Here is a 22837-nt window from a genome sequence, read left to right as displayed (position 1 = left end):
TCCAGGACTAGTATCGTTTAAATTCTTGTGCGATAGGTGAACTAGGGCAGCCTTTGAGGGTTTACTTTCATACACCATTTTTGATTGGTGATATGTAATTGCTTAGAAGCTAATACACCATTTTTGCCTTTACTTAGTACTGCAAGATCATATGGAAACATGGCTCTCGTTGGCTGGGAATGTCATGGACATAGCACAAATAAAGGCCAGACACTTCCCTGCAGAACCTAGGTTCGAATAAATCTTGTTAGTAAAATGTCCCCGTCTTGTTTTATGCTATAAATTCATTGGTCAGATGTGATTTCGCAAGTTATTGGCCTTACGCCTAATTTTCTATAATTTTTATTTTATTTAAAAAATTTACATGTCATGTTTCCCTTCCAAAAATGTTTAAAGAAAACAGCTTTAAGATTCTTCAAAAACATGGTTTTATGTTTTTGAATAGCGCGGATTTTGCTACCGAGATCATAGAACAGAAAATATAAATGAACCGATTAGTTCTCTAAATGCCCCTTAATTCTACATAATATATGTTCACTGCAGACTACCAGTTAAATTATCTTTTTCGTTTGTTTCTTTTTCCTGTAAACATTTTTCCATTAATTTTCTGTTCAGGTAATTGAAAATTGTCCATTAGATATTGCGCTACCTCCGCATATTTCTGCTATAGTGTTTTTTCCCCGGCGCGTAGTTAAAAATAATATCGTAAAAAATTGTTATTTATTCGGTTATTTTTTTTATCAAAGTAATGGACAAAAGTCTGAAATCGTTCAATCTGTAGAGATAGCGCGTCTCAACGGTTTTCCCTACGTAATATGTGCTGACGTCCGGACTCCGGATTGACAAAAAAGAAAAACGCATCTCAAACAGAAATCCAATTACATAAGCAGATCTGAGGTTATCTTCGTCCTTTCAAAATATTAAAAAATCCTTGCGTAAAATGATTTGTAGACCTAAAAACCGGATAATCTGAGCAAAAGCGTTTTTGGTAATACTAATTTCAATATTTAATCCGAATAATATTGCCCAAGGACTTGTAGAAACGTAATTCTTTGATTTGACTTGCAAATTGATTATTTGTCCCACTGATGTCAGAGAAAACTACCAAATCCTTTGATGTTCAAATTCCTCATTTGCCCTGATAATGACAAGATCGAGTGGCAAACTACATTCTTCAATTTGTTTTAGATTTTATTATTATTGTTTACACACAAACAAGTGCTAACCAACGCTAAATAATTAATTAAACAGTCAAAATGTATTTCAAAAATATTTATTTCAATAAAGTCCTGGATCAATATATTAAAGACTAGCCGAGAACTTCAAAGCTGGAAGTAAATTTATTGTTTAATTAATTTAAAGTAAATTTAAAGTTTAATTTTATTGTTCAGTTTTGGGGCATAGTACTGTTGCGTAAAAGTACAAAAATCTGAAACAAGAAAAGAAACAAAAAATTAAAATATCAAAACTCTATGAAGGTTGCAGTTACTACTAATGTTCCAGTAAAAAATATTTCCCATAATCGTGGCCAAAATCTACAACTGGAAATGGTTTTTAAATATAAATTAATTATTTATTGAAAAACATGCTTGTGTAAAATTGAGGTAAACACTAAGAAAATAAAACAGGGGTATTCGAGCAAACTGGGTTAATCGTGTTAATCATTAACTTGCATACGTAATCCATAACAAGCTAAATTATTAATTAATTATTGCGGTAATAATGTAAACAATTGAAATAAAAAAGAAAGCCCTGAATCCATATGTAAGAAGTACTAGTCGTAAAGTTCAAAGATGATAGTAAATTAATTACATTTATTTAATTTATTGCCCAATTCTGGGGTGTAAAAGCGTTGCGTAAAAGTGCAAATAAACAACTCAACTGAACAACCTCAAAGAAAAATTTATTTTCTCGGGAATATTTAACGAAATCTATACAATTTTTCAAGTTGTTTTTTGTGTGAATAATTTTTGGAATATATATATTTTTCATTGTGATAAATATTTTTAAAAAATATAAAGGGGATTCAAGCAAACTGTGTTAATCGAATTATAAACGTCGAGGAGTTTTGTGATGCAATTTTGCTATTTCCGAACCAATAGCACACTCGTAGCTTGTACGATCAGGGATCTGTTAAACGGTGTGTAAGTGTTATATTTCTTACCTTAAGGTAAAGCTTTGTTTACCTACCGTAAGAAACAATCTTGATTTAAAAAGGAAAAAACAAAAACGGTGGTCGAAAAAGGTTAAAATTTACAACAGATAATTTCGCCTTTTTTTTTACATATTTTTGGCATTTAACAAATCAATTAATCGTTATTTATCGTGAAAAAGAAATCACGAAACTTATTCAGAACCCTATGAATAATCTTTACAATAGCATAATAGCACATTCAACTCGATTCAACGGTTGCGCGAATTCTCCATATTATAAATGTGAAACGGATTACACAATCCTGTGTGCGTTGTTTTCCAATTAATCCAATCGATTGTTCATCTAGCGCAACAAATTATTTTGAATTGCATAATTATAAAATAAATTTCGCTTGTTATATTCAATTATCCGATTTATCTCCCTATTAATTGCTAGTCCGTTAGATTTTGGGTCGCTGGGTTCAGATTTCTTATCGTTTTCTGCTTCTTCCAGCCTGATTAATTAACTTTCGTTTCCGCGTCAACCCGCGGCCGTTCAAGGGAAAAGTCCCAATTGTTATGTTTCGATGCAAGGACGACGATAAAAAGGCTCATTGTCTGCTTCCGAAATGAAACGAACCACCATAACCAATCATGATAAATCATCAGTGTCAAAAATCCGATATAGTTACTGTAATGATTTAAAAAAGCCCAGAATCGTTTTAATTCCCAACGGTTATACGCCAATACCGTTGGGGGACTGTAATCACCGCAGAATTTCCCACAGTACCGCCCTTAGAATTTTAAAACATGAGTGCTTATGCTAATTTTTAATTACCGGTTATATTTAAGTATGTTATCAGTACGGTACAATGTAGGTTTTACCAATTTTACATCTGCTTTCGAATCTTTTATTAATTTTTTTCTCTATATTAATTTTTCTAAACTTTCTACAATAAATATTTGTGCACATAATTATTATTCCCATTATGACACTTGACTTATTGCATACATCAGACTTCCTCACAGTAACTTCCATTTCAAGCCCTTGGAAATATTGAAATTGTCACAGAAAAAAACTGATGTCGTTAGAATGGAGTGTCATCGTTAATACGCTGGCTTAGAGATCGTGTGACAACCCGAGCGAGAAAACAAGTGAGCTTCGCAACTCAAATAGCGTCACTAAACAACAAAAAAGGAGAGTTAAATAAACAAATAAATTCTTGAAGAGAAGAAAATTCTTAAAATCCTTTAATCAAGTTCATATCGATAAGAACTGATCATTCTAATTCGAGACTTCAACTCGACCGGACCTCACACCTTCTTTTTTTATTTTCATTGCTCCAATATACTTTTTCCTTTTCAAATTGTGTCTTTTCTCTATTTTGCTGCAAAACCAAACTAAACATACTAGGTACGCAGAATAAAGTCAGCCTCTGCTGGGTCCCAGGACATATGGGAAGTAGAAGGCAACGAGAAAGCGGACACCCTTGCAAGAAAAGGGGCTGCTACACCGCTGAAAGGACCTGAACCCTTCTGTGGCATAGGAACCCACACTATTAACGAGTATCTCAGACAGAAGGACAAAAAGAAAATGAGGGAACTTTGGAATTCACTCATTGGACACAGACAATCCAACTAACCAATTTTGGAAGGAAAGAAATTACAGAATCCTAATAGGATTCCTGACAGGACACTGTAAGTTAAATGGACACTTAAAGAAAATTGGAATAATCCAAGATGGCACATGCAGATTCTGCAAAGAGGCAGAAGAGACACCAACATATTTACTAACGAACTGCGGAGCTACACTAGCCCACAGGAGGAAATGTTTTGGGATGTATAATGTGACCATAGAAGAGCTTCAACCATTGAAACCGGGCCTATTAATCAAGTTTCTTGATGAAATAGGACTCACCGATGTGCTTTAGGTAGAGCACGGGGGATACAATAGCTCTTAAAGGGCGCAGTATACTATACCCCGAAACTATATCTACACCTACATCTTTCGCTATTTTCTTACATCAGAAGTGGACACACGGATTAGTTCAAAAACAATTGCCTCCCTTCGCGTAGAAGAAGAAAGAATGTTGAACAGAAAGCTGAGGCATAAAAGTTCCACAGGAAGATTTCGCTCGTTTGATGACGTTACTTTATTATATGATTTTATAACATAAAATGGGAAAAAACTTAAACTGATTTATCTATTGCGAAGTTAATATAACTTAACAACTTATGTATTAAGTATAAGCATGGACCTATTCAGCACTTAAATTACTGATGGATTTCCACACTTTTCTACAAAAGTGCGATTTGTTAGGTATGAATGGACAGTTTTGTACAGTGTGTTAGAAGGTTAAGCTTTTAAGTTTGCAAGCAGTCTCTGATGCCATACCCGGTCATCTATATGTTATGAGCGAATAGAGAAAGGACACAATTTGAAAAGGCAAAAGTATATTGATGCAATTAAAATAAAAGGAAGGTAGATCCGGTCGCGATGAAGCCACCAGTCAGTATGATCAGTTCTTCCGTTCCCTCGGCCGACACGATCACTAAGCCAGCATGATAATGATACACTCGATTTTAACACGGCAAAAATCCAACCAAAAGCTACTCCAGAAAATCAATCTCAACAGTTACGCAAAATCATAAAAACGTCAAGTGACCATAAAAACAAGAATAATAAAAACAATATATTTATTCGAACAGGAAGCTCTTGGCAAAATAGAGATGTGCATTTTTTATGTTTAACAATGCCCTGAGAACATCAAGTGGGAAAATAGAACGTTTCTGAAGTTTTTAATAGGCTATCAAGTGCTATTAAAAAATAAATTTATTGAAGTTTCAAACTTGTGACAAAGGTGAATTGTACTTCCCCATCTTTAATAATCGCCTGAGAACTTGAGGTGGGAAAAATAAGTTCACCGACGGGACCTTTGAGTCCGTGTGACACACGAACTGTTTTTGTACGTTTATATGTCGTGTTGGCGTGGCCACAAAACATGACAAACCTCTGGCACGTTAATGAAAAAAATCCTTTTTTTTCATTTCATTTCAATTTTGAGTTTGAACCGGAAAATTTTTTACCCCGGCGAACCCAGTCTCTTCGATACATCTTCATATAGTTTGTTTTGAAATTTTGGTAATATTTCGAATATGGTGCATTATTTGTTTTCCGGTTTGCGTAGAATTAGGAATACAAGCCGGTATGAAGTGTACCCCTTTAATTAAGGTTAAATTTATTATAGCAATTTATTAAGACCAGCCTTCGCCTGCGTCCTAATTTCCTGTGAAAATATGAAACTACTGATGAACTCCTTTCCTTCACGCCGATATGCAAAATATCTTTAATTTCTGTAGTGTAAACCATATCAAAAACGTCAAAATGGTAATATTAAAAAATAACAATTACCAACTTTTAAAAGAATATATTGAAATGTAGTAACATTTGCAAAAAAAATTGAACTTTCAAATAGATCTTTAGACCTGATCTAGAAGTTAGATTTGAAGGATCGATTCTTCTGCATGTATGATTGAATTATATACAAATCTATGTAATTTTTTTATTAGGCTTAGTAGCTTTTCGAAAGATACTACGTAATTAGTTTTGAAACGTGCCTGTCAATTTCGACCCTTGTAATTTTTTCATTACCGTCCAAAATCTCAGACAATCAAACCCCAATCTTGGTTGATTGGCCAACGTTTAATCGCCCCCCTGTGGACGTGCCCCCCTTTCGTAAATCATATCCCTTTTTAATATTTTCAGTACCTCGTCGTCTACTGCTGTTTGTCAATAAAGATAAAGCAATGTGATATTATGAAACTACAGTGACCTGGAACGGCCCAGTTGATATAGGTTTAAGGAGAAAAAAAATATGTCACTGATAAACTATTTATCAAATCGGTCACTTCAGGTTTGTTAATATTTACAAATAGAATGAAGATTACAAATGAAAGATCTCAACAGGTCAAAATTATAGTTAATCATTAATATACTGAGATGTCATTTAAGTCTTTACATTATACCGACTGTTAATTACATAAATTTCAACATTTCCTTTTTTTAACTTAAAAATAAATTGTTTTACGAGAAATTCACTTTGCCCTTAAGTAAACTCATTATGTGAAAAAATAACTCTTTGCCATTGCTGGGGTCTCGAGGACATGACTTCTCATCCGGTATTGGTCAAAACCTCTTTTGCGTAATTGATTTTTCCAAACAAGGTCCTACAAGCGCATGGACGCAGTTAAAAATGTTAACGATTATCCTATCCGAGGGTTTTCTTACGTTAAAACAATTACATTTGCATTTCCGTTATCCAAATAATAAATGGGCATTGGCGGCCGCTGGGTTAGTTCAAAAACCGGACCAAGTCTACAAGGTGGGACCGGTTCCCCAGTACATTCAACGATTTATGAGATATTAAAGATTAAACCCAATCGGATTACGTTGCATTCGTTACCTGAACGTGGTTGGAAATCAAGTTGAAATTTAAAATTCAACAGGGTTTATAATACCGAAACTTATTTTGTTCTAGGAACACCATGCCCGATTGGACAGGACAGAGAACAGGCTCTCCGGAGGATGGCGAGAGCTCTGCTGCAAGCACTTCAGGCAGCAGCGACAGCTCCACGGAGTTAAGCGAACTGGAAAGACTTCAGATAGATTCCTGCTTCAGAGCACTTAACACACAAGTAAGCTATAAATCACTTTACATTTGAATACTCAAAGGCAAAATATTACTCTTGAACTGAAGAATGGAACAGAGAAACGACAGTGGTTGTGAAACGTTTCGTGAGATCGTCTTTTAATGAGAGGTGCTTTCGTGTCATTTACAAATTCACTCTCCTCAATTTTCCTTCTGTAGACTTGTTTTTTAGAACCATCTTTAAGTCACGCAACCTGCACTTATGTACGTCGAAACAGTGAAGACCTTTTCACATAAGTACATACATGTATATTTCGATTTCTTTATTTTAAGCATTCAGATTGGAGAAAGAAAATTAAAATGTTGAAATGTTGCCTATGGTTAAATTTGCTGGCAGCCTTTTGAAATAACAGTTTTTGGTATTTCTTTTTGATTCTGATATTTCAGACTCAGTCTGATTTGTATGATGAAATATCAATATTTTTGTTGTTGATATATAGTGTCTAGATCTACTCGATGTTAATTCCGATCATTGTTTTCGTTGTTTTGCATGGTGTTGAAGAACTATTTTTGTTATTGATATTTACATGATCATTTTGTTTTTGTTGTTTCAGACATCGATCATTTCGTTTATGATATTTAGGATATCGAAATTTTGGTTTGTTATTTAGAATATCGATTTTTTATACTTAGTGTATCTATTTGTAGTTTTCAACATTTATTTATACTTAGTGTATCGACCTTTTCGTTGTTAATGTTTCTGAACATAATCTTTTTTCTTCTATATTTCTAACTACGATCTTTTCTTTTACATTTGAGGAAATTATCTTTCCGTTTTTTATATTTGATTTTTACGTTTCATATATTGAAGTGAAGAATCTTTTCCTTTTTTTATATTTGAGGCAACTTTCTTTACATCATTTATATTTGAGGCAGACATTTCGTTTATATATTTGAGACAACGATCTTTTCATTTTTTATATTTGTGACATCTGTTTTTTATATAAATATTTGAGGAAATTATCTTTTCGTTTTTCATACTTGAGGCAATGATTTTTACGTTTCTTATGTTGAAGTGAAGAATCTTTTCGTTTTTTATATTTGAGGCAACTATCTTTACATCATTTATATTTTTAGGCAGACATTTCGTTTTTTATATTTGAAACAACGATTTTTTCATTTTTTATATTTGTGACAACTATCTGTTTTTTATATAAATATTTGGGGAAATTATCTTTTCGTTTTTCGTATTTGAGGCAACTATATATACATTATTTATATTTGAGACAATGATTTTTACGTTTCTTATATTTGAGTCAACTATCTTGTCATTTTTTATATTTGGGGTAACTACCCTTCATTATTTATATTTTAGGCAATGATCTTTACGTTTTTATATTTGAGTCAAGTATCTTTTCTTTTTTTATATTTGAGGGAACAAATATTTACATAATTTATATTTGTGGCAGACATTTTTGTTTTTTATATTTCAGACAATGATCTTTTCGTTTTTTATATTTGTGACATCTATCTTGTTTTTATTTGAGGAAATTATATTTTCGTTTTTCATATTTGAGGCAACTATATATACATTATTTATATTTGAGGCAATGATTTTTACGTTTCTTATATTTAGTCAACTCTCTTTTCGGTTTTTATTTTTGAGGCAACTAATCTTTATAACCTTTATATTTGTGGCAGGCATTTTCGTTTTTTATATATGAGACAACGATATTTTCGTTTTTTATATTAGTGACAACTATCTTTTTTTTATGCTTGAGGAAATTATCTTTTCGTTTTTCATATTTGAGGCAACTATCTTTACATAATTTAGATTTGAGGTAGACATTTTCGTTTTATATATTTGAGGCAACTATCTTTACGGTATTTAATTTGACGCAAAGTTGTTACGTATTTTTTTAGGTAATCTATTATCTTATTATTGATTACCTTATTTTTGTGTAATTAGGCTATAAGGATTATCGTCCTTTTTGTTTTTGATATTTCGGATTTCTTTTTATTTCTCAAATTTAAGGCGTTGACACGGCGGCTGAGCGACCCTGAATTCGAATCCAAAGTACTTCCAAATTAGTTTTTTCGATGGAAGAATACTAGACACGAGGGTTGATATGACCTCTGTTTTGTTTTTCAGTCTTTAGTCTCAAGAATGTTTACAATTATTTCTTTGAAAGAGCCGATTACAAACCCAATTTGGATGAATCAGTCTCTAATTTTATAAGCTATCACCAGCCTAGACCGCATTAGCTCCTTTTTCTGATGGAATTCCATTTTGCAACCGATTAATCTCTTCGTGCCCTTCGTAAAGAAGAAAAAATACTGTTTGGAAATGAGGACATAACTATTTTTGTGAAACATTGTGGTGAGATGTGCAAGGTGATGAACGCTCTTTAATCGATGCTTCGTCCACGATCAACTTCACCTTTCCAGCCTTGCTGTTTTTATCAGTCAAACGCGCCAACAGTCTCAGCATGAGTATAGGCTCATACATTTTTTTTTTTGGGGGGGGGGATTGCAGTTTATTACCCCGCAATTTGTATTTTCTTCCATTTCATTTTTCCGCTCCGGCAGCATCAAAAATTTCTGAAAAAAAAAATCTTGCACAACTTTCATTCAAACATTAGCAGGCAAACGTTGAATGCTATAACAATTTGGGAAAAGGCCTAAATCTCATTATAAATTCCAATAAATTTGAGAAAACTGAAAAGTGCTCTTCGAAAGAAACACTGGGGACCCAGTAACTCCTGTAAATCAACTCGAAAGGTTGAACCTTTGCCTAAAGGTTCAAGTGGGACAGTCGACCAAAATATGTTTTACTGTCAGAATGATACGTACTCCACTTCGTATACATCGAGGACAAGTTGGACGGTTATTGCCTACTAAAAGCCTATTATGGATTAGCCTGATGTTATCCGTTGGATTAGCCGCAACCTAGAGAGAATCACAAGTTCTTTTCTCTCAAGTTCCTCAGTTGGCCATAAACGGCCAACATTAATTTCTTTCGAACTATCTCTACAGACATTCCATCTTGCCGCCCACTTTCGTTTGATAATGTTTTTAACATAAACGACTATATCATCTGGGCGGAGAGGAAATTGATCTGTTCTTTGTGGATGGTTTGCAGCGTTCCTTTCCTGTTGATCAGCTTTTTCATTTCCAGAAATGCCGACATGACTAGGAACCCAAACGAATACCACATGTTTGTTGATTCTGATTTCATAGAGATATTTGTGAATTTCTAAGATGTATGGGTCAACCGAGAAATTATTTTTGATTGCTTCGAGAACACTTTTCGAATCAGAGCAAATAATGGCATTACAAATTCCTTGCGATTCCTTTATAATGCTCAATGATCTTCTGATTGCATGAAGTTCAGCTGTGTATGTATACGCTAGCCTCATTCGATAGAGACCAGCTGAGGATACCCATCAGCAAATATCCCACACCCTACACCAATTTCATTTTTAGATCCATCGGTATAAAAAACTTTATAATTGGGATAGTTATTTAAAATTCGCAAGAATTCTGCCTTGATCATCAGAGAAGGTGTTTCTCGTTTGTTCAATAAGGCCAGATCTTCGATAATTGTGGCAGTAGGTGACCACGTATTAATTTAAAATAGGTTAGTTTAGAACTGTATTTGTATACTTTAGGATGTCTATCTTTTTGTTTTTACATTTAGGGAATCATAGTTTTGCTTATGACTTAGCGATCTTTTCGTTTTTTATAGTTAGAAAATCCATGATTAGTTTTTTATTTAGGATATCGATGTTTTGGTTTTGATATGTATAACAACAATCTAAGGAGGGATATCGTTCACTCCGTTTTTCGATATTTGGGTCTCATTATTGCCGTTTTTGTTTAAATAAGTTATTTTATTTATAATATATCGTTGGCTTATGGCAATTAAATTATCTATACAACAGTTTAAATATCATAAAAATAACAATTTATTTAATAAAAATGAATCTACCAGCTTACAAATAACGACATTTTGGGAGAAAAAATCTCTATAATTTACTTCATTCTGTACTGCTTTAATCGCTTTCCTTCCTTCTTTCTGAATAGCTATGAGCAGCCATTTGTGAATGAAGGTAAAATCGCTTCTGTGAACTTTTAGGCCTGGTTGAGTAAGGTCGCGGGGCAATTTCTAGGTTTGGCACAGCCGCTTTGAGAAGGCTCTTTTGACCTTTATGAAACAATATTTAGCACACGCCTCATCCTCGATTACTAAGGTCAGCTTTTTCCCTCCAACCTGACGAACTTGCTAATCTTTTAATTTCAAGCTTCGCCATTAAGAAAATGGATTAAAACACTTACATGATAAGGAACTATTTCATACGTTATCTAAGTATTTCGCCAAGTTTACGTAGGACTATTTTTCAAAACGGTCAAAATTGTGCTATTCTATGTTTTGCGTGGCTGCAAACGACTTTTTGTCAGTAGGTTATAAGTTGTTAATATGATATATGCAAATAGGCGTTCTACTTGTATCCCCTTGGTATTCGTATCCTGCAATAATTAGGTTTTAAAATATCTCTGAATAATATATGTAGGCGTAGGTTGAATGAAAACTGTTTTAATGCGGTTTAAACATAAAAGTAGGATGTCTGGACAAGTAAGTAGGTTATTAAAAATTCAACCTCTCTCAAAAGGAACTAAACATAAAACAAATTCATCTTACATTATCGTCTAATCACATCTTGAATAACAATATTTCACGTTATTAAATATAAATATATTCTAAATGGATCTCTGGTTCAAGAGACGTGAATTAAAGCAAAAATAGTATAATTAAAAATAGTTTATTATAGTATAGAAAGAAATTGATTTTATGTTCGATACCTGTAACATTGGGAAAAATAACAGATTTTCTGATATCATTGTCAAAAATGAGCATTCAATCAATCGTCAATGAATATGCGTGAAACTTTCAAATTTTAAAGAAAGTTTGTTCAAATGAGTTCGAATAACTTTAATGAGTCTATTGGTGATCAATAATGATTAATTGACGTTTTAAAACTCCAATGTTAAGCACAAGAGACATAACTATTATATATATACATATGTAATTAAAAGTGATCGAAATGGTTTGGTCGAATTTTATCGCGCTTTGACGAATTTCATTATCCTTCCTTTCTCAATCTGTATGTTTCTTCCTTTCTTTTCTGTTTTTTAAGCCTTAAAAATGTCAAATTTTTGGAGTTTATGAAATGGTACACCAGTTAACAGACTTTCGTCATAAATATTCCCGACTTTTAACATAATTACAGATATATTAGCAGAACTTCGTCGAATACCCCCTTCGAATAATTTTGCACAAGGACTTTGGCAAATTTTTCTTCATAATGTTAGTTGTGATGAATGTAACCTTGTCTTTATGATGGCACTGTCTTTGAAGCTGTTACGAATTTTAAGTTTTACGCAACACTTGTATGACCCTGAACTTGGCATAAAATTAAATAACTGTGATAAATTTTCTGTCAACTTTTATGTTCATGATTTCTCTTTATTATGCTAATGATGTGCTCTCTTTTTAAAATATATTTTCCTACTCTTAAATATCTGAATGAACTTAAACTGTTCAATGGTTAAGTAGGCTTGATGAAATAATCATAGATTAACACGATTAGCACTGCGTGACTACCCGTATAATCATATTATAAGTCAAATCAAAGAATGAAGTTTTCTCCTCGTCCTTGTAACATTACCTGGGCAAATGTGAAAATTTTGACAAGCATCAAAGAAAATTTGCTAATTTTAATATTAAAATAGTATTTTAAAAAAACTAAATCGCCTGATATATCTAAAACCATAGATCTAAATAATAAATTTTGAGGGATCTGCAGTATTTTGATGGAGCCTTTTGATTTAACATACTTGTTTTCTCTGTCGTTACACATCATAGAGTGAAATATCAGGGAAAATATCCTTGTTCTGATATCATTGAGAGGAATAATCCGTACGTACAAACGGAAATTTAACGTCCTGCAACGTCAATGGTACGGAGTGATGTGGAAATGAGCAAGTTCTCATTCTTCTAATAAACTCTTGCAAATTGAAATTCATCTTTTAAAAAAGGCATTCCTCAAACAATGACTTTTTGTCCTTAGTTATTTGAATACATCGTATAACAAAAATGGTTATATAATCTGCAAAACAATTATAGTCCAATTGTTAAAATACACTTTTGCGAAATGAAGGGGGAAAATTCGTGACTCGCCTAGGACTGCATCAATTAAAAGCTGGTATTTCGGTTTAAATTCAAAATTTTTATCATGCATGATGTTCAAATTTTGAAAATTATTATAATGAGTAAGACTTAAAAAGTTATAAAAATTTTTTACTCCACATTATTTTGAATTATCATTATTATTGTTAAAATTTTATATATTCATTCGTTTGCATAAAATGTTCTAAATATTTTTTTTGCTTCCAAACTACCGATCGAAGGGTAACCTCATGCGGGAAGTTGAACAAAATTCTACTAACGTTTTGCGTTTCAGACCTTTCTGAACAGATTTGGTTCCGATGCCTGTCTGCCTGTGGTTAATTCTTTGTAATTGGCAAAACTCCGATATCATGATGCCCATTTTTATGAAATTTTCAGACATTGTGCCGGTTGGTTTCTAGGCGGTCCCCTATCTATTTCATCCCAACCGGTATCGCCTGCGCATTTACAAACATAAAATCCCATACACAGCTGTATCTCCGAAACCATTACACGGAGTTTGATTAAATTTGCAGGGGTTGTGCTAGTTGCTTTCTATATGATCTCTTATTTAATTCCAAACGGAATAATATATGCGCATGTGTGGAGTTACCCATTTGGCAAATGTTTTTACGTGGGTTCTCAACATATTTCCCTTTCTTCCCTTTGTCCTTTAAGGACTCAGGGTTATTTAACGCACGTACCTGCCTATTACTAGGCTTACCGGACGCCCAGGGGTGCCGGAACACCCCGAGGAGTTTGGTGGCTTCCAATGTTTCCACCTTCAGCCACCACTGGAGAGGTAGATAAGGGTAGCTCTACTCCCGGCTCCGGTCGGTACCCTTCTCCTGAGGTACAAGTTGTTTACAAACTACGACCACCACGAGTCCAACCTCAATTGGGGGCTACGTGGAGTCACCCCCTCCCGTGGTTATTTTTTTCTTTCTTTTTAAACGAGATTCGAAACAGCAGAGGTTATATCAAAAAATCCCTTTTGTAAGTATGTCCAGTTCGAATGCAGGGCCGCTGGATTCGAACCCGGGACCTTTACCTTACAGTGATGAACGCCGTGTCAACGACTAAACCGTTGCTGCCACCGACGCCCCTTTGTGTTATTTTTAAGGTGAGACTGATCGCCCCCCTACCGTTTTCACCCGTTACCCGAGGGGTGAGGGTTCACAAACCCAGGAGGCCTCCACCAAAGTGGAGGGGGGAATGGAAGGAATTAAGGAAAGGAAAGGATAGGAATAGGAAGGTAAGGGGATTTGCGTCCATCATTGGTTATCCCTAGGCGCCAGGGCTGATGGTAGGGCTTGTATAGGCCCGTAGTGAAGTTACCCTATGGGAAAGGGTTCTCAACAGTAGAGATCGTATCTACCCTCGGGGTGCCCGTGTTTTTTAAAGGGAAAAACAATGTGTAAGTATGACTGTTTTGAACGTAGGGTCGCTGGATTCGAACTCTCCGGACCTCACAGTGATGAGCACCCTTCAACGCTTAACCGTTGCGGCCGCCATCGCCCCAACTTGATTGGGGCCCGGTTTCAGTGGTTGGATTTCTTTTACAGTTAGGTTGTACATCCCAAAACACATCCTCCTGCTGGCAAATGTGGCGCCACAGTTTGTTGGTAGGTGTGTTGGTGTTTCCTCTGTTTCTTTGCAGAATCTGCACGTGACGTGTTGTATTATGTCAATCTTCCTCAGATGCCCAGTATACTGTTGATTGTTTGCGTCCAATAAGTAAATTCCACTATTTCCTCATTTTGTCCTTTTTTATCCAAGGTACTCATTGATAGTGTGAACCCTATGCCACAGAAGAGCTCAGGACGGGGTATAGCAGGAAGCTTGCAAGGGCGTTCGCTCACTCTTTGCCCTCTACTCTCACATCTTGGGGCTAAGAGTATCTCATGTTCCTTCATTACGTTGTTGCTATCTTTACAATTTAGTTTTAGCCTTGTTTGAAGTTTCTTTTTGACGATGTTAATAATACTTTTATATGATGTCTTCATTACCATATGGTGGAGTGGATTAATCCCAATATTTTCTCCATACCAGCTGTCGGATATGTTCTTATCACTCCCGATATACAACGCATGCGAGTTTGTGTATTTTCCTCAGTTTTATGTTTTAATTTATCGGCCCAGGTTTTTGCACTACGTAAGGATAGGTCTCACCATGGTATACATCCAGAGCGAAGTTTCTAACTTCAATCCCCCAGTTTTTCGTGCTATTCTTCTGCACACCACTAATGTTCGTGTCGCTTTCTTGGTAGTGTTACCGCCGGTGCTTTATCTAATGCAACGCTTAGATATTTGGCCTGTTTTTTTCATTTGTATCACAATATTATTGAGTTTTATGTGTATCATGTGATCCATTTTTCTCTTTCGTTAGAAGCAACTATGGTTGTTTTGTTACGGTTGTTCGGATGTCAAATCAAATGTCGCAATTCTTGTCAACACGGCTGAATTCTTCAAAACGCAAAAACAAGAATTTGCAAAAATCTGTTCTAGACTTTCAGTAATTGAGTTTAAGTTTTTAAATATCAATTAGTCAAAACACTTTCAGATTGTTCGATATCTTAAAAATCAAACAATTTTACAACAAAATCTATGCACAAATCGACCGGCTTGTCCACCTAATTGCATTTCCGTTATTCAACGAATTCAACGAGTATGTTTTAAAAGTTCAAATTTGTATTTAATGCGGATTTCATTTCGTACCAATTTCAGTTGACGTCGTAGTATAATAAAGAAAAAAGGATTTATAATAAAATACAATACGTGCAATGAGTCGTGTCATTTCCGTTGATATTCACAGATAGATGTTTGCTGTACAGAATGAGCTCTATGAAACAAAAACTGCGAGATTAATAAACCAGATCATACTTGATATGATTAAAACATCCTAAACTATTTCCTACTGCCGGATTTGGTAATTTTTTTGTTTTAATTGTATGAATCATGATCTTTACGATCGAGGTATACGATACGTGACCCATTGGAATAACTGAAGCCATGAAACGCTCAAGACTTTTATTTCCGTATTCAAGAAGGTAAACCTTGACAGCGGGGCTAGGGCCATCCTGTCAAGGACCTCTTCACTCCGCTCTCACCGGCTGCCTTTTCTATTTTGCTTATCGTCCTGTCAAGGGTGTCTTCGCTTTCGGCCCGGCCGATCCGAACGTGAGAAAGAACTGAGTCCGGTTGATTTACGTTATTTACGCCCCGGATCAGCTCTTTGCCCAAAGGAAACAAACAGACTATAAACCTCCTCCACCCTTGGGTAAATAAGACCGAAAGCGAATGAGAAAGCGGAAGTGTTTAAACCGAACAGGTTTATTTCCTTGTAAAAAAGCGACGCTGCTATTTCTGGATGGTTTTTTTCTTACACCAAATATAATTTTAATAAAATCGTTTGGTTTGGTCCGCTTTGATATACCCTTACGTCTGCCACTTGTTTTGCCTTTTTATCATACTCAGCGATTGGTCTGCCTGAAATCTTGTTTTAGAAATGTTTGTTGTAATGAAATAACCCACATACTAACCGCTGAAAATGGTGAAAAGCCAGAATACGTGATATACCAAAACAGTGAGATTAAGACGAACAGGATGGCGAACGACCATATGTAGTTTCATGAACAGTAGACCTTAACAAGAAATATCCCGATCATATCTATTTAGAAGTGCATATCTCAAAATTATGAAAATATATCTTTTATTTTACATATCATTACAATACACTTCGAATGATTTATCTTTCAATTACTAAAGTAATTCCAAGTTTCCAAATTTTACACTCCAATTTATATTTCAATTTCACTTTTTCTTCATTTATTTTTAAATTTAACATTAAGTGAAAGCGACAGTTAAATAACAAATAAAGTCGTTGCGTGACAAAACGCTTAATGTCAATTAATAACGACTGAGTTAATTAAAAATTAATTAATTAATTTGAGTTAGATCTGAACATTTAAATCTATGTTTATAAAGTTTATGCATTAATGGTTACGGTCCCTGAAAACATCATTTTATCTAATCAAAAGAAAGAAAAAATATCAGATTTTTTTTTTCAATTTAATTTCAAACCCGGTCTCTCTTCACACAGCACTATATCAATTTTTAAAAAATCAAAAATATAGTCCGTTTTAGTGGTGTGAGTTCGTAAATGTTGGTTAATGCGAATGAAAAATTTAGTTCAGAGAACGATAACTCCATCGTAAGGATAGAACTGTCTTAATAAAATGATCGTATTGGAAGGAAAATAATTGTTCATCTTCTTTAATAATTAATTATTCTTTCTAAGGTCTTGGTTGAGATAAAAAAGTCAGTGTCACGAGCTGGATTCGAACCCACGACCTTCGGCTAAATACGCCGCTCCTCTACCACTTGAACTATCGACTTCTGGGACACCAACTCTCCATCTCAAACTATAACCGTTCGAATTTTCCCTCTTTTTGCCATTTTCAATGACGTGTAATCGGATTCTCAGCGACTTATGAAGTGTCCACGGGAAGCTGTTTCGTGAAGCGATACTTCTTTTACTTTTTAAATATTAATCCATTTACGTTTTATTAGTTCGTTTTCTACTCGGATAGTTGGTGTCCGAGAGGATCGAAGTCACGATTGCTCAAGTGGTAGAGTAGCCGCGTATTTAGCCGAAGGTCGTGGGTTCGAATCCTACTCGTGACATTGACTTTTTTATCTCAACCAAGAACTTAGAAAGAATAATTAATTGATTGAAAGAAGTAACTTAGTCAATTGACTATGAAAACGTAAATGGATAATTCTTTAATATTGTTTGAACAAAACTATCAACTAATATATAAATAAACGTTCTTGTCTGCTGAAATTACCACTTTATTCATGGCTTACACCCCACTATCTCTTCAGATTTTCAAACAATAACAAAAGGATTTTGGTTTAAATTAATTATTTATTTGGTTTATGCACTAGCGGAACGTAACCCATCGGCCCTTTCATACAAACAAACATATTTACGAACGATATAATAATTATAAACAGGGTTGTCAGCTCATCGTGTTAAAAACAAAATTCGGATACACTAGTTCTAAAGTGGAGTAGAATACCGTAAAACGATGGTTTTATTTCAATATGTTCAAAAGTTTTTTTTTAGTGTTTATTTAAGAAAACCATGTTTCTTTACATAAAATCTAATTTTCTCCACTCTAACGTAACTTTGCCTAACGTATGACTTCTCGTAGATTTAGTACCATATTTCATATTAGATTAGTTTTGTTTTAAAAAGTGCAAGTCTGCTTACAGAATATCTGCACAAATATCATGAAATTTGCAAAACGGTAATTCTGGATCAACTTCTTAAAAACCCTAGTTCCCTTACATTCATGGTTAAGAATGGTTAAGTATGCTTATTACATTTTAAAAAATACCAGCTAAACACCAACATTTTGTGATTTTTTATGAGCTTTGCAATTGTTTATTCGAACCCTCGATTATTTTGAGTTTTTTGATGTGCAATTTCAGTTGAAAATTGGGAAAAGGTCCGGGACGTATCCTGGGAATAAGTGCACAGCCTAAGAATTGATCGATCATGTAAATTAACAATTAGCAAATACATTCTGAAATAATTTATTAATAAAGGCGTTGATGGATAGTAGCTAGAAGATTTCCGTTGGGTCTTCCTAGGGTCTTTACAGAAACGGTGTCGAAAGCTAGGCGGTTCAGCGTGCCCGCAGATTTTCACCGAAAGTTTTATTAAATTTAAATGAATGCGTTAAATCACGGATGGCCGGCAATGAACAAATAGTAGCTTTCGCTTTCTACCCCAACACTTTTATTGGGATTTGGAACCCAGTCAAACCGGCTTTAGAAATTACTTTCTCGGGGTGTCTCAGAAAGAAGCCGCCCATCGAAGAAAGTAATCGGCTGTGCATCTGAGAGGCGACCTGTTTCCCTTTGCCAAGCCCGGGGAGCGGCATCGCGACCCCTTCAGTTCCTCCGGCCGGGCATATCCGTCCGGCGGCAGATTCCGTGGTCATTGGGAGACGTTGGATTATCTTCGGTTCGAATGGAAAATCTAGAAAAAGTCCCCCGCCGTGACAATCGGATTTCATATGGCAAAGGACCAATAAATTTTAAATATTACGTAGTAGTTTTGCATTCTTCACATTGACGAGAAGGTGAAATATTATGCAAAGTCTAATTACTAAATGTTTTGATATAAAGTCTAGTAGTTTTTAATAAAACATAATTGTTGGTAATAATATAATTGGCACGCGCATATACGCATTCGCTCACATGCACACTCATGTAGACACTCTTAGTCAAGGAAAATTTTTTTATTAATCCATTTATGTTTAGTGGTCTAATTGACCAAATTACTTCTTTCAATTAATTATTCATTTTATGTAGGGTCTTGGTTGAGATGAAAAAGTTAGTGTCACGAGCGGGATTCGAACCCACGACCTTCGGCCCAATACCTCGCTTCTCTAAACCACTTGAGCTATCGTGACTTCGATCCACTCGGTTATTTAATAAACAGCGTTTTACAATTTATCAATAAATCTGTAGTTTGGTCATTTCCGATCATTTTGATCTGCCTAACATCGACTTTTTGGTTAGACGCATTTTTACATTTCGTCTTCGTGCTTGGTTCGTCACAAGGACATTGAATAAACAAGAAATTGATTCACCACTAAAGAAGCCGAAACATATTTGACTGGCCAAAACACAACTGAAACAATCAAACTTGAAAATCTCACGATAATTTTGTACATGTTGGTAAGTTTGTCTTATTGTTATCCTTTAAGGAGGGTGCTGAAATTAAACCGAACAGATTTTTTCTTGGAATTTAACATCCTCTTGCTACTACATAAACTACATCCAAAAAAGATTAGAGTTGGATAGAAATAATCGGGTGAGATTGAAAGGAATTTGCTAATGCCCTACAACAAGGTAGGGCCAACTGCTTAGTTATCGATAATACAACTCTGCCAATTAACGTGATTAATCAACAGAGTTCATTTTGTATATCCTTTTAAAGGGAAAATCAAAATTCTTCGGTTAATTCAAGTTTAATTCAATATTCAGTTATGTAAAACAAATCCCTGACAGCTTTGAATTTATGCTTAGATGAACAATAAAAACACTGCAGTAAAACCAATGATTTAGAGGTATTTTTGAAGTTTCTTTGGGAATGATTTATAGATAAATTTTCCAGTGATTCAAAATCAAACATAATTCCCAACTCGGACGATAAAAACCTTGTCAGCTTGTGGCAAGTGCATGAAGTATGATATGTTCCATCTGTGGAGGAAGGCATGGAACGGACCGCATCTAACTGTATCACGGCAATCATCCAATAATAAAACATTCTCCGCTATTGCCCCAATACCGTTCGCAAAACCGATAAAAACACGTCACAAAACGTCGTCACCGTTCACCGGCGTACTGGCCTAGATTTATGTGACAAAAGTGAGAATCAATGGGCGAAGAGAATATTCCAGCGTATTCTAGCGGTGAGAGTTCTTTTCATCTATAATCGATATCTGATTGTTAAGAACGTGGTAAACAAAGATTTTAGACCGTTTTCTGATATTTTTATCTGTACTATGTTTCATTCACTTTAAACAAAACAGCAATCTTCTCACTCTCGTTTGTTTTTTCACAAGGCATCTGATATAGCACTTGGGCTTACCGAAGAAGCTCAACAGAGGGCCCACTGCCCATTATTCACGTTTTATTTTCTTCAAGAATTCCTCAAGGCAATGGTTCTTTAAAACTATCGATACCCGCGAATCTTCTTTGTTTTTGTCTTTTATGTACTTCATAAAAAGCATTTCGTACGGCCATTAGACTGTAATTTCAAGTCTCCTTTATTATTCAGTACGCACTTCCGATATTGCGAATCATCCTGACGCATTTTTTTCATCATGGCCGATACACGTACAATTTTCTCAACAATTGAAGACTCAAACATTGCACACCACTTATTATATCTGAAACACCTTGAACACTGGTTTCGCAAGCGACGGATCAGCTATTAAAACCAACATATCTTTTTTATGCTTCATCTTGGTATTAATTCTCCTTTATCCTTCGTGAGACTCCACTTCAAATATTTAAAAACCAGGACTAAAATCTTACTTAGGCTTCAATGATTACTTAAATTTAATTTGCAGGCAAAAAATTTTTACCTTTGTGGACCTAAAGATGTAAAGTCTGAGGCTTAACTCTGTTTTCTTATTTTAACATTTCTTGTGATGATCGTTCCTCCTTTCTCAGACTGTGCATATAGCCACTCAATTTTAGAAGGATTTTCTAAAAAATAGAACAATTTACGATTTACAGGTTAGGGGATAAAATTTTATCAAGTGATGAGATACTAGCTCTCAAAGCATCCTTTTCGAAACACACTTGGCAGCTGGATTTCGTGTCTTCGCAGTGTCCAGCTTCGATTTGTGGTAATTGTCGAAGTATTTTGAACTTTAAAGTACTACTTCATCTTAATCAAGAATTCAACATTTTGAGAGCTGTCAAACTATCCGTCACGGCTTTTCCTCCTTTATTTATCCCTGCTGAGATCCCAAGTCTGCGTTCTTTTTCAGTAAGCCCGCAGTATTTTTCAACAAAACATCCATCGAATCTGAGCAATCTTTACAACACAATTCCTAAGAAGGACATAAGTTCCTTCATAAATCCATCCCCTAAGATGAATGGTAATTTTTGTAAAATGTAGTTACTCAAGCATCTTGTTCTTGCTGTTTGAAACTTCTTTACGCCTAGATCGGTGAAAAATTTACAATGAAATGTATCACCATATATCGAATAACCCAGAGCGATGTCATGTTTATTTATTTAAACAGGATGCGAGATTTGAAGAGGATAAAAAGTTTCTCGATCAGTGATTCAAAAATGGCCGAACTCTCGGCGAGGAATTTTCGAATTGATCTAATCTCAATGAAAATTATATGGGCAAAAAAGTCCCCTGGGGGCTCAAGATGCTCGCCGATCTTCCACGGAGAAAAGAAACCACATGGAAAGATAAATTTTTATGCTCTTTAAAAACTCCCTCCAGCTCCTGGTTCAAGTAGAGGCCATTTTCTTCCACTATGGTCCAAACAGATCACAACTGGTTTTTTTTTTCTTCTTCTTTTTTAATACATAAAATATGCAACTCCGTTCAATCTATAAAAACAAAATATGGAATTGCGAAAAATTTTCCTGAGGTCTGCAAACATTTCCGACTATGTTTGCCTGCCCACCCTAGCTTTTTTTATTTGTCAGATACTCATCGGCTTCTCGCCATCCTCAGTGGCTATTCTGTATAAAACCTTCTTTACGTTATATTTATTGTTATAAATAACACATAGACGAAAGACTGAAGATGCAAAAAATTCGAAACGCTTATGATAGACAAAGGAAATGACCAAACTACGAAATAATTAATTACAATCGATATTATTAATCTTTTGTTTTGCGTTTTTGCCTATTTTGTAATTTTGTGTCTAAAAGATAATATAAAATAATCGAAACGATAATGAATTATAATCTTGGTCTACCCCTCTTTTATCTTGTCGGTTCTTTTTCTACCTCCCAGCATTGACTTTCAAGGCACTTTCAAATTTTAACTAAACCGACAGATCAATATATTGTTCCGTGTTGTTTTGTATGTAATAATGACAAAAAATTTAAATCTCCAAAATTGTATATCCTTCATAGTGCCATCCTTCACCGGAAAATACTGTGCAATCCGATTTCAAAACGATCATTTTTCCCACAACTATGTTCTACAATTCTTTCGTTTAAAAAAATCTACTCGCTCGATTTTGAATTGTACGTCGCAAAACAGT

General features: G+C 34.7%; 1 protein-coding gene across 2 annotated transcripts in view; it reads left to right on the top strand.

The window, feature by feature from the left end:
* The window catches only part of LOC106672641, a 110378-nt gene that overhangs the window by 71622 nt on the left and 15919 nt on the right, over nt 1-22837 (top strand). For both annotated transcript variants that reach the window (XM_014404221.1, XM_024227228.1), the window contains exon 2: nt 6672-6828. In XM_014404221.1, coding sequence (XP_014259707.1) covers nt 6679-6828 — 150 coding nt within the window. In that variant the 5' untranslated portion in view covers nt 6672-6678. The remainder of the gene's footprint in view (nt 1-6671; nt 6829-22837) is intronic.

The sequence above is a fragment of the Cimex lectularius genome, unplaced genomic scaffold (assembly GCF_000648675.2).
Source record: "Cimex lectularius strain Harlan isolate CLEC.00 unplaced genomic scaffold, Clec_2.1 scaffold152, whole genome shotgun sequence".
In the NCBI taxonomy this organism is placed as follows: domain Eukaryota; kingdom Metazoa; phylum Arthropoda; class Insecta; order Hemiptera; family Cimicidae; genus Cimex; species Cimex lectularius.
Note: the sequence above shows the minus strand (reverse complement) of the source record. Positions and strands in the feature narration are given on the sequence as shown.